This window comes from Phyllostomus hastatus, unplaced genomic scaffold, assembly GCF_019186645.2.
Source record: "Phyllostomus hastatus isolate PE091 unplaced genomic scaffold, TTU_PhHast_1.1 phas_scaffold_78, whole genome shotgun sequence".
Classification (NCBI taxonomy): domain Eukaryota; kingdom Metazoa; phylum Chordata; class Mammalia; order Chiroptera; family Phyllostomidae; genus Phyllostomus; species Phyllostomus hastatus.
Genome location: NW_025334041.1, coordinates 6,966,130 through 6,978,457, shown reverse-complemented (window position 1 = coordinate 6,978,457; position 12,328 = coordinate 6,966,130). Strand labels below are relative to the sequence as shown.

Below are 12,328 nucleotides of genomic sequence, written 5' to 3'. Positions count from 1 at the left end.
GGGGCTGCGTCACAGCACCCGCTCCTGCTTCCTTCTTCCCCCTTCAGTCCAGATCCCAGGGCACCCCCTTACTCGTCCTGCAGGAAACCTCAGTCTCAAAGTCTGCTTCCCGACCTCAACCCCGGCCGCACGAAACACGAAGTCCGAACACAGAAGCAGCATCGACGTGCGACAATGCTGTGTGTCATGACGCACGAGGGGGGAGGGCGGACCACACAGCGAGGTGGCGGGTTCCGCAGAGGACCGCTGTGAAGGATGTGAGATTCCCACCCCACGCCATCGCAAAGCAAATCCCAGCTAAATTAAAGAGGTAAATAGTAAAAATGTAAGTACCACAATTAAAAAGAGCGAAGATATTTTACACACACGAGTGAAAGAAAAATCGTCCATTAAAAAGATTCGGACAGGGCAGCTCCGTACAGAAGAAGTACACACACGCGTCCTGCGCAAAGCTGGAAGGCAAACGAAAAGCCGGGAGAAACGCTTTACCCACGTAACACAGCACCGACACCCCCCGCGTAACAAGCGAGCTCTCGTGCGATTGCAATGGGAAAAGACAAAGGGCGTGAAAACACATTTTTGAAAGGGAAGATGCATTTTCCGCTGGATTCATACACACGCAGAGCAAAGAATCAATCAAATTAGCAAGGGTTCAGGTAAACAAGCATTTCCAAAACCACCGCTGACGGGAGTCTCCATCAGTGCGACCTATCTGGAGTGCGTTTCGGCGAGAGGTGCCTCGGCCGTCAGAGCGCACGGCCATCAAAGCACACGACCACGTCAGCAAAGCCCTGGCGCAGAAAAATACAGGCAGGCGCCGGGAAGACAGCTCAAAGACGGCGACAGCGGCGTCCGCCGGCTTTGAAGGGCTGGAAACTAGCAGATCTCTCACCGACAGTGGACCAGACACACAATGGTGCACTGTGCACACAGCCATTAAAGGGAAACCGCGGAAGACCACGACGACAAAGGGAAATGGTCACAAACGGTCTGAAAGACAAAGGCGCTTACGGAGAGAAAACAGGCCGCGCGATGCCATCTTTCTCCTGCCGCCCGACTGCTGGTGCTCGCGTGGTCACAGAACGCACTGCCAGGGAGCAGGGGAGCACGGAACTGCGGGGGCCGTTCCCTGGTCTCTGTCGCCTCATCTATCAGTGGGGCTGACTCGCTGACCTGGGGGCCCAGCCCTCGCTCCCCGGGAATGACCGAGAGCCCCGCAGCGCTGCTGCCCAGCCAGGGCCTGCGCCCCTGCGCAGTGTCCGTGGCGTCCGGCCCGTGGCGTCCAGCCCAGGCCGTCCAGCGCAGGATCTCACCAAGAAGGGGCGCACGGGAGTGTGTGCGTAACCGGAGAACCGCCCGCCCCACCCAGGGTGGCACTGAGGAGGGTGCAGCTCAGCAGGGCCCTGGAGAAGGCTCTCAGGTGTGTCACATGGAGCCCGGACGGCACCAGCGCAGGCCACACGGCCTCCACCAGATCTCACTGCCCCCCGCCCCCGCCGAGCCCTGCAAAGCCGATGATTTTTTTCATACTCCTTTCCAAGGAAAGATACATTTTCTTTTTAAAAATGAAGTAAAATTTAATGTATTGAATCATGCCTTAGATTTAGAATTAGCCATTAATACAAGTAACAGTTTTTTCTAAAGTAAGAGAATCACGAGTGGAGAAGTAACTTACCTCAGGGTAGAGATTGAACCTTTTTAACGTGTTAATGACAAGCGGGTACTCGGTCAGCTTGTCATTCATAATCGTCCACACTCCATTCAAGAAGGAGGGCGCCTCCACAATCGTCTTGAAGTAGGAGTAATATAATCCCTGGGGTAAGCGCATGTCACAGTTATAATGAAAAGTACGTAACTACTACACGTCTCATTGGCTTTAAATAAAAGCTAAAATACACTGGTTTTAAAAAGCAAAGCAATCACACAAGTTAACAGCTACAATCAATTCCACAGATTTCTAACCACTGATAAAGTTTTAGGTTGCAAAAATAAAAAGCTACATATTTTTGTATAACTTCGTCTTTACTGAAGCAACCGGGCTCAAAAGAACTTCAAAAATAGTTTCCACGTTAAAAAAATAAAATAACTCCGCATACTGCATTTAAGAAAACCCTATAACCCATATAATGTAAGTATTAGAGAAGATTATCTTAGAAATAGGGTGAATGATTTACTACAGAACTTAAATTTACCCTGAACCACAAATTCTTCCCTAGCCAAAAATGTTTCCCCCAACTGCTTATTTGAATCCTTGTTTTGTAGGTTTAATTTTTGGAATAATGTAAATATATTCTTTAATTACAAAAAAAATTTAATCCTTAACTATCAAAAAAAAATTTTTTTAGAAAAAAAATTAACCTTGCTGGGATAGGATTCCCAATAACTTTAATAAGATACAATGATTTCACTGCACGTCCCCACTGTATATCCTAAAGCCAGCTGGGAAGGCAAACATAAGTAACTTCAAACCCAAGATTCTCAGAGTAACAGGAAAGTTACAAATTTAACGTAAAATAAGTAAAACCCATGAAATCCTAACTCTGAATTTAAAAATACGAAGATGAACTAATAAGGTTCCTTTCGGTTTCCTAATTCTGTCCACTAAACAGCCGGTCGAGGAGCGGCGAGCACCTCCAGCAACAAGACTGTGGTCTCCAGACACCACCCGCCCCAGCGCGGCACGGGGCTTCCTGGAAAACCGGAGGACCCCAGGTCCGGAGACGGGCGTCTCAGAGCCCCGGAAGGTCGGGAAGCTACAGAACACGAGCACGGCTAAGGGCGCACAGAGCCCACCGCCCGCCAGGGCTTTCACCACCCGACGGCAGGTGAGCTCACAGAACACGGGAAAACCCATCGGATCGTAACGACGCTCCTGCAGAAGGAACTCCCCCGGCCACCGTGAGAAGACGCAGGGGACCGACTCGCTTTTTGGAAAAGCGGTAACCAGGAAGAAGCAAGAATGAACCCATCTTACCCGTGTGAAGCACACCTCTAAGAAACCAAGTAAGTATCGTAGGAAAGTTCTTTACAGAAGAATTATAGTTAATAGTGCGGAAAAGGTAATAGAAGAGGTAATCACCATTTGGCAACCCCAACAGAATAACTGACGTAGGCTGATGGCCAGCTGACGACAGTAACTAACGCCACTGATCAGTGCTAACATCACAGAACGTGAGTCGGCCAGGTACGGGGTGCCTCTGCGTGCAGTATCATAAATGCAGAGCATCACTTATGAAGTGTTCCTGCAACCCCCCCCCAAAATCAAACCTTCAGCTGCATAGGCTCTTACCTATCAATTTTCAGGAAACTTGGGACAGTGGAACATAACAACATGAATTATTTTGGGTAATTCTATGGGAAAATGGCCAGGATTCTTCAAAAACATAAATAGCAAGGAAAACAAAACAAAAATGGGAAGAGGAATGTATAAATTGAAAGACTTAAGAGAGAAATAAGAGATACATCAACTGAATGCAATGCATCAACCGTGTCTGGCTCCTGACTCAAACACACCAGCACACCAAGTGTAAAAAAAAAAAAAAAAGAGAAAGAAAGTCAATCAGGATATTTAAAGAGTGATTGACACTTGATGTTATTAAGCAGTTGCTGTTCATTGTTTTCAAGTGTGACAAGGGTTCCTGGTTAGCGAAAAAAGTCCTTCCAAAGAGACCCGGGACAGTCCTTCCAGGTGGAATGACGCCGTGCCTGCGGTCCCCCGTGAGGACAGCTGGGCGTGCGGGGGCCGGGGGGGGAGGGGTGCCGTGGAGAGAGCCAGGTGCGTCCCCGGAGGCCGGCACCGGGGATGCGCGGACGGAAGGGGTCTACTCTTTCCACTTTGGAACATCTTCGAGAATTTCCATAAGAGAAAGCTTGAGATTTTTAAACTCCTGAAACGCCCCGGTAAAACACCACAGGAAACTCACTCACCATTTCAGTGCGAAAGGCCATCTCCCGCTCCAGGGTCGAGAGGTGGGAAAAGTGGCGGTCGTTCTCGAAGAGGTGGGTTATGTGGCTCCTGCGGAGACAAAACCGCAATGCAGCAACGGCGTGGGGATGCTAACATTTCTGAGGGAAACACTAAATGCAAAAGTAAAATCACCTCATCATCTGAAGGTAATTTTGTGGTAAGACTCAAATACAATGGCACCCCTACTTGTTTCTCTGCTCGGCATGTCCTACAGTTATCCTAAAACTTCTTTCTACTAAAAGGGCCATTCAAATTAGATTTCAAAATCCGAATGAACCAGGGTATTTTAAGCCAAGCCCAATGAAATTATAAACTATAAATGTCACTGAGTTACCATTACAGAAATGTCTGATTAATGAAATTCACATTTCTATCTGGAAGATTAAAAAAATTAATCTTCTTCTCACCACGAACACCAAACTAATGTTAAGCAAAGCACAGTCTCCAATCTAACCTCTTCAATAATGAATCTCTTTATTTAAAAAAATTACATTATTCTGACCCTGATTTTTCAATTAAACTACTTTTTCAGACTACTGGGCGGCATGCGATAACGTGTATTCATCCTTATCACACTGAAATTAGTCCCTTACAGCTATGGGCAACAGTGATGGCAAGCCATCACCACCTGCATAGAAAAAAAACACAAGAGAAAGACGGTCTTACCAGTGCAATACGGCGGCACAGGCGGCTGGAAGAGAAAGAAAGGTGCATCACTACGGGGCCAGGGAGCCGAGTTTCCAGCTCCCAGAAAGCCCTCCCGCAGGTACCCCCGGCTCAGGACGGCAGAGGCTCAGGACGGCAGACGGCGAGCTGCTCGGGGGCGGGGGAAGAACATTCTCCCTTCAACAGCAGCCCCAGGGCTGTGCCTGAAATATCAGCGGGCTGAGTTATACAGGAACTAAGCATACACATGTCTACAATTTTCATTCACTTGCTCTTTCGACAAGATACACGACGGCCTGTTATTTGTCCGAACCCCTTCTGATGGCAACCACATCCACACACAGGACTGTGCAAGGGGGAGAACCAGCCGGGAGAGGCAACTCGGAACAAGAAATGCGTTGACTCCAGGCAACAGGACTGTGGATGGTGGATGGAACAACCGTGAACTCTCGCTTTTTCTGTGCTGCTGCAACACTGGAATTTTTATGAAAACTTTTGCTCTTTTGAACAAATTTAAAATGAACGACATAGAGGAGGAAGAGATGGCGAGAGAAAGAAGAGAAGGTAAGGGAGAGGCCGTGAGAACCGTTAAGAAGCAGACGGCAGACCAAACATGGAGTCACTCATGCTCAGCCTCACGGCAGCAAACCCAGACGTACTTACTGCCCAGCCCAGCGACAGCGCCGGCCGGCCCGGGGATGACGCAGCCTTCACCCGCCAGCCCGGAATCAATCGCCGGTCAGAACTAGAGAGGCCGCCGCAGGAAGGCCCTTCCCCTTCCCCTTTGGGGGGCCACCTGGGCTGAAACAACACACTCTATCTTACTCCCCCTTTTTGCCTTTAAGAACCTTCCCTTTCCTACCGCCTAGGGGAGCTCCTTTCTGCTTGCTGGACGGGATGTCCCCCAATTCATGAATCATTCAGTTACAGCTTTAAAATTCACTCGGCTGAATTCCTGATATTTAGCACAATCAATAGTCTGCTTTTTGTCCAAATACAAAGAACATATTAAGATGAATCCAGAAAATACCATTCAATTCTCTCATATCACGAGGTTAATCTTACTGCAGTCTTTTGATTAAATAACTACTAAAGAATTGAACAATGAAAATACTCTTAGAAATAAAACCAAACAGCTCAGATCTTTTGCCTATTCTTAAAGAAGTGTTTAGCTTAAAAAAAATACATTTTACCTGGGAGATATCAGTGGTTATAAAAAATAAAGTTCCTCTCTAGATTGCTGAAACTGCAAATATTTAACTAGGTTTGTCATTTGACATTTGTTTATGCCACTTTGACCTTTGGAAATTGATTCTCTTTCTTGTTGACAAATCTGCCATCCACTTTCCTTTTGGTTAATGATTTCACCCCACCATGGTAAAATCTGGGGTTTACTTTCTCAATGATCTAATAACAACTGTTCTGAATAAACCACTCTTCCCTCACGGCATGCAAATGCCCCCTCCATCATCCTAAGGACTTGTCTTCCTTTGGTAATCCCTTTGAAAAGATGACTGGGATTTCAGCCCTGGCTGGCGTAGCTCAGTGGATTGAGCGTGGGCTGCGAACCAAAGTGTCGCAGGTTCGATTCCCAGTCAGGGTACATGCCTGAGTTGCAGGCCACGACCCCCAGCAACTGCACATTGATGTTTCTCTCTCTTTCTTCTTCCCTTCCCTCTCTAAAAATAAATAAATAAATAAATAAAACTGGGATTTCATCTATAAATTAACTTGGGAGGAATCTTCACGTTTACAATGCAAATCCGCACATTCATGTCCATAAACATGCTATGTACCTGCAAGTATTCATCTTGCTTTTCAATTGCCTTGACAAAAATCCCTTCAGTAGAGTTAATACATATTTTAATACAGAGTCAATTCATACTTCTTGATACATTTTCCTGGGAATTTAACATTTTTTTTCTGCTAATATCCATGAAATCAATTTTTCATTATACATACCAGATATTGTTAATGTATTTTTCAATTGTATTTATTTCGTAATGTATGTATTTGTGGCTTATTCACTAAACTATTAGTTGTCAGTCTTTTCTGGTTTATCCTCGAGTCTCCATATTAAACAATATTATTTAAAAATAATAATGTTGCTCCTATTTTAGAATTTGCTGTTAGTTTCTTCTTCCCGTCTGGCAATAATAAACTTCTAAAATACTCAGTGATTCTCTGAAAGAAGGCATCCTGTCTTCTGCTGGCTGGAACAGCAATGCATTTCACACCATGCCTTTAGACTGGCTTTTGACCTTCACAATTCTGGAGTGAGAAACAGGATGTCTGAAGGTCATCACCCCCTACTCCCTCAGAGTACCGGGACTTCTCAGGGGGAGGACGGGAGGTACGGGGCGGCCCTGGACACCTTCCTCGGTCCCCTCCACTCTGCTCCTGCGGCACCAGGGCCGACAATCCCGGGCATCTGAATGGCACTCTTTCGAGTCTCTGGGTCCATTCATAATGTGCCCAATGTTTGAAACCCTTTGTTCACTTCCACTGAATAGTGATAATCACACAGCAGCTAGCATCTGAGCTCTCATCACAGGCCAGGAACTTTCAGTGCTCTACGTGAGCTAAACTCAGCGCATCCTCACAGCTGAGTCCCAGGTGGCGGGTCCGCACTGGAAAACGCAGACCCACGACATACCAGAGGCCCGCCCCAGGAAACACCATGGGACAGGATGGGGGGTGGGGGCAGAGAGAGGGGCACGGCAGAGCCACCCACGACCTGGCCCTTTGGGGGACAGGTGGTCAGACCAAGGCTAAAACCTCCTTACTCCCCTTCCCTTCTTTTAATATTAAAGATAAAAGGAAAAATGTTGCAATTTATCTGTTCATATAGGCAGTACGTTTTATAGAAGCTATTTTTATATAGAAATGTAGAGCTATGCTTTAATTTATTCAAAATAGAAATAAAGTATATGTATATGTCATTTGAAAACGAAAGCACAAGCAGATACTTACTGCCTTGTGAGCATGTGATTTAAGCATAAACACATGAAATGATAAAAATTTCTGAAGGCACCCCCAAAGAACTTCTCATGACTTCATGACTACAAATCAGATTAAAACTGGTTTCCTCTCAATTTACTCAAGGGATTATCAAGCCCGTTTATACTTTTTTGGGAGTGCCACAAAACTGCCAGTCCATTTTTTTCCATTTTAACACATATATTTTCCACTCTGAGGTATTCGAGTAAATATAGCAAGTTTTTTTTAAAGCAAAACCTAAAACTAAGCCTTAAAAAATCCAAACTTATTCAATCACAAAGAGGTGTTCGGGAAAGAAGGCCCGCTCTGCGGTCAGCATCGGGAGACCACAGCCCCAGGCGGAGCTCCGGGAGGCTCCGCGGGTTTGCTGGGAGCGCGGACTTCCAGCGCTCGGAAACCAAACCGGGCGCTCTATCGCGTTCGATGAAAGGGACTCTGTACCGGACTGAATGTCAATTTATACTCATTTTCAGTGTTCTGGGATTCGAGCGGCCTGTTCACTGCAAGTTCTTCTTCTTCTGTTATCAGAATCTTGTTTACACAAAACAGAGCATAACTCCCTGAGGGTGGAAACGATCACTGACCTTTACTCGAGCACACAGCCGAGCACACAGCCAGACTCAAGGGTTTGCTGAATTCATGTGCACGACTTGATATAATTAAGGGGGAATGAAATAATCCTAACTCGTGTCCACACAACACACCGAAGATGGATACACACACGGGCACAGACACACACGCACGTAATGGTTTGTTTTTCCTCCCCCCCCCCAAAAAAAAGTCACCACCGACTCAGTGTAAATTAGAGCCCTGGTTCCCACGCTTGGGGGCCCAGAGCTGGGGTGCCCGGAGCTGGGGTGCCTGGAGCTGGGGTGCCCGGAGGGGGAAACGGCTGTGTGGCCGCAGTTCCCAAGGTCCTGCAGCAGCTCCCGCTCCCCCACACGCCTCCTTCCAGCCCCTCACAGCTGCAGCCCCCAAGGCCAGTCCTGGCCTTTGTTCCTGCCCTTCCACAGCGCCGCCCAGGCAAGTCCAGGGCCCCACCCCACTGCCCGGCCACCATATCAGCAGCAGTGAGGGGGGGCAGGAACAGAGAAAGACACAGGACAGGGGGTTCTTCCCTACTGTTCTGACCAATCCCCAAGGGCTCCCAAGCCCCATTTCCTCTGCACCCAGCACCCAGCACCCTGCCTCTCAAAGCTGCGGGAAGTCCCGGGGCCCTGCCCAGCCCCATCAGCATGACCAGGAAGTGGAACCCTGCGATCTGCATTTTTGAGATTCCTTGGCTGCGTCTTGGCCTTGAACGTCCCAGCGCAGGTCCACAGGGCCTCTCTCTGGAGCGAGGAAAGCCGGCCTCCAGAGGCGCCTCCTCCCAGGCACACGGCTGCTCGAGGGCAGGAACTCTGGGGACCCAGGGGTCCTAAGCCCAAACCGCCGCTTGTCTCCGCCACCCTGACAGGGCTGCCTCCCTCCCCGTGGGTGGGCACTTGGTGACCTCACCTAGTAACAATATTTACACGGAGAAATGCATTCTAAGTCCAAAATGACTTGCAAATTTTAAAAACACAACTTATTTCTAGATCGAGGTTAATCCATGCTTAAAGAAAGAGTTTTAGCCTCCCTAACCCTCAAGTGACAAAATGACAGAGAGGTTGTGGACGTCCCTTAAATCTGCTAGGCAAGGCTTTCAAGTGGACCGCGGCGAGCTCTCAGTGTCCCAAGCTTCTCAGTGTCCCGGGGGTCCTTCCGGAGGGGGACGCTTCTCTCCACAGGCCGGAGTCAGCGATGGAGAGCACAGCTGCCCCACGCCGACTCACTATGGAGAACGCGGCAGCGTCTGCACGGACAGACCCAGCAACACCCCCCCTCGTTTGACCTGCCCCTCGGCCTCCCAGGGCTCCCGCCGCAGGCCCCACACACAAGATGGCCTGTTTCCAGTCCATCCCCGCCGCATGGCCATCGTGCAGGCTGCACTGGGCCACGGCCCCCTAAAATACCCAGTGCCTTCCCGATGCTATGCCTGTGCAACTGCCCGAAAAAGCCAAAGGGACGCAACCGCGGAATTTTGTGGTGCTCATCCTCCACCCCGGCTGCAATGCCTTTACCACGGCCCCTGACCAGCAAGTCCCTGACCAGTGAGTCCCTGACCAGCGAGTCCCGCCCACGACAGCTTCCCCGGCTGGAAGGCAAGCGCCTGGAGGCTGAGCGTGTGAGCACGGCTGAATTCATCACGGCGGCCACATCTCTTGTCCCTGGACCGGCCACCTCACTGCAGTGAATTGTTAAGTGACTATCGTCACGTAAGAGAAATTACAGAATGTACTCAATTAAATAAACAGCTAAACACCTAAACTACTCCTAATCATTCTGAACTACCCAAAGCAGTCCCATTACATACAGGCAAATATCTATAGAGCAATAAAGTTAGCATCATGAAGAAATATTTCTAGTCCATGGAACCTAGAACGAGACACAGCCCAGTTTCTGCGCAGCACACTCCGGAGAGAAAAGACACTCTAGGAGCCCGTCCGGGAGAGAAAACAGTCCCATAGACCACGAGCTCGGTGCCTCCTGCCTTTCCGGCACCGAGATTTGCGCGTGAGTTACAAGCGCTTCAAAGTCAACAAGTATCTGAATGCCTACTAGGTGCGCCACACATTCTCCCAGGAACCAAGACCAACACTGAGGAAACACTAGCCAGCATCTGTGCCCTCGCAGACAAAATCTTCCAGGTAGGTTTTAGGTGCATAAAGTAACGGGAGAGCACGTCAGGCACTCCGACAGCACAAAGCCTACGGGCTGTATGGAACCTGAGAGGGCGGGTGGGTAACGGCCTTGTCGGGCGGGGTCATCAGAGTGGGATGGGGAGGGGGTCTCAGGATGTGATCCCAGGTTAGGTGGGACTTGCAGCGAGCAGCCAGGGAAGAAGACAGCCAGCTACAGAAACGCTGGACGCTGACTTAGACCAACCCGACAAGACAGTCCCCATCACTGATGCCGATGGTGCAGACTACAAATGGCAATGACAACAACGAGGTAATATTTACGCAGGGCCCACTCACCAGACACAGGGGTGGGCAAACGGAGGCTTACGGCTGTGAGGACGCGAGTTCATTCTTGTATTACTGCTGGGTAACTACTGTGTCGTTCATTTGTATTACAGCTGTGAACCTCCCCGCGCCCGCCCTGCACACAGTGTGTCCGGCCGGCTCTCAGACAGCCACGGACACCAGGACGGGCTTTCGGCAGAGCTTCCCGACTGGAGGGCCTGGGGCGCCCAGGACAGGCCAGCCAGAGGCCAGTGACCAAGGGGAGGGGCGCACTGGCATGCGGGACCAAGTCCCAGACGTAACTTAAAAACCGAGGGCAAAGGTTTAAAGTGAATACATGAAAACGGAGCCTAGAATGTGCACGTCACCACCCCTAACAGCTTAGGGTTAGGCGTCTAACCAAAGAAACACACACATTCTCACATCTTCAGAACATTTACGTATACACATATTTTAACACAGGCAATACCTAACGGAATAATTACCCAATATATGTGTTTGTAAAGAACTACATTCTAACTTCCTTTAAAAATCTCATCCTCACACAACGTGAGCACAAATATGTCTAAATCAAACAGTAACCCACCTTAGTAATTTTCATAAAGCAACTTTCTCCTTATGCAAACAAATGCATTTCAGTATTTTGAGAACAAAGACCTGGATAAAAAGATACGTCCCAAATAACGTGCTGGCTCAACAAGTGCACCTGAGCAAGTGCAGCAAAACAGCACGACTCGAGCAAACACCGTGGGGGCGTGGAGAGGCCACCCGCCTGCACTGCAGGAGAAAGAGACCCATGGGTACACCGCAGACACCCAGGCCCGTCATGTTCGGCAAGAGACTTTAAGCGCATTAACAGAGAAACCGACCCGATTTCGAGACTGTGGATTCTCCCCAAATCGCAAACTGCTGAGGATATCACAGTGTCTCACTTAGCCTTTAAATGATTAAGAAAACTGTGATACTGTTTTTACTATTTTAACTCTACTTTTATAACCATGTCAAACAACCCACTAACATCATCAAACACAACTTAGTATTTTAAGTTTTCCAACAACAGTCCCGCAGAGACACAATGGGGACTGACGGGTTAACCACAAGGACGAACAGTGGCTGCCCCCAGGAGCAGCAGCGGGCCCCGGGGTGCTGTGCTCTTCCTAAGAGAACTAGCAGATCGCCTTCCCATTAGCGCACCTTTGACAGCTGCCTCAGCCTGCAGGTCTGACACCTACAACCTGACGGATGTGCCAAGACCGTAACTTCAGTCCCCAGCTCCACCCCGTGAACTCACCGACGTGTCTCCTCCCTGGTGAAACTGCAGGAGGTAACCTTTAAGTTCTCGATTTTTACGGTTTCCATGGAGATCAAAGATGAGAAAAGAATAAGAAATAAGGTCTTAAAACATGTTAAACTCAGTGGAAAACAGTAGCGCTGTGCCAGTTACATAAGTACTTTATGATCAGTACGAAGACACGGGAAAAAACTCTGAGGTCTGACAACCCCGGCGCTGGAAGGCGGCATTCCAGAGGGCAGCGATGGCCGCTCGGGGGCCCACGGGAAGACGGGGCGCGGAGCAGTGACTCTCGGGCAGACCTGAGTGGGCACAGAAACGGGAATAAAGCCTGCTCTTCTCAACGATAACCATCGT

At 48.9% G+C, this 12,328-nt stretch overlaps 1 protein-coding gene across 3 annotated transcripts in view; it reads right to left on the bottom strand.

Moving 5' to 3' along the window:
• DPY19L1 (dpy-19 like C-mannosyltransferase 1) overlaps positions 1-12,328 on the bottom strand; it is a 66,087-nt gene that overhangs the window by 47,311 nt on the left and 6,448 nt on the right. For all 3 annotated transcript variants that reach the window (XM_045827941.1, XM_045827942.1, XM_045827940.1), the window contains exons 2-4: positions 4,634-4,658; positions 3,928-4,015; positions 1,676-1,813 (exon numbers count right to left, since the gene is read on the bottom strand). In XM_045827941.1, the coding sequence (XP_045683897.1) occupies positions 1,676-1,813; positions 3,928-4,015; positions 4,634-4,658 (251 nt within the window). The remainder of the gene's footprint in view (positions 1-1,675; positions 1,814-3,927; positions 4,016-4,633; positions 4,659-12,328) is intronic.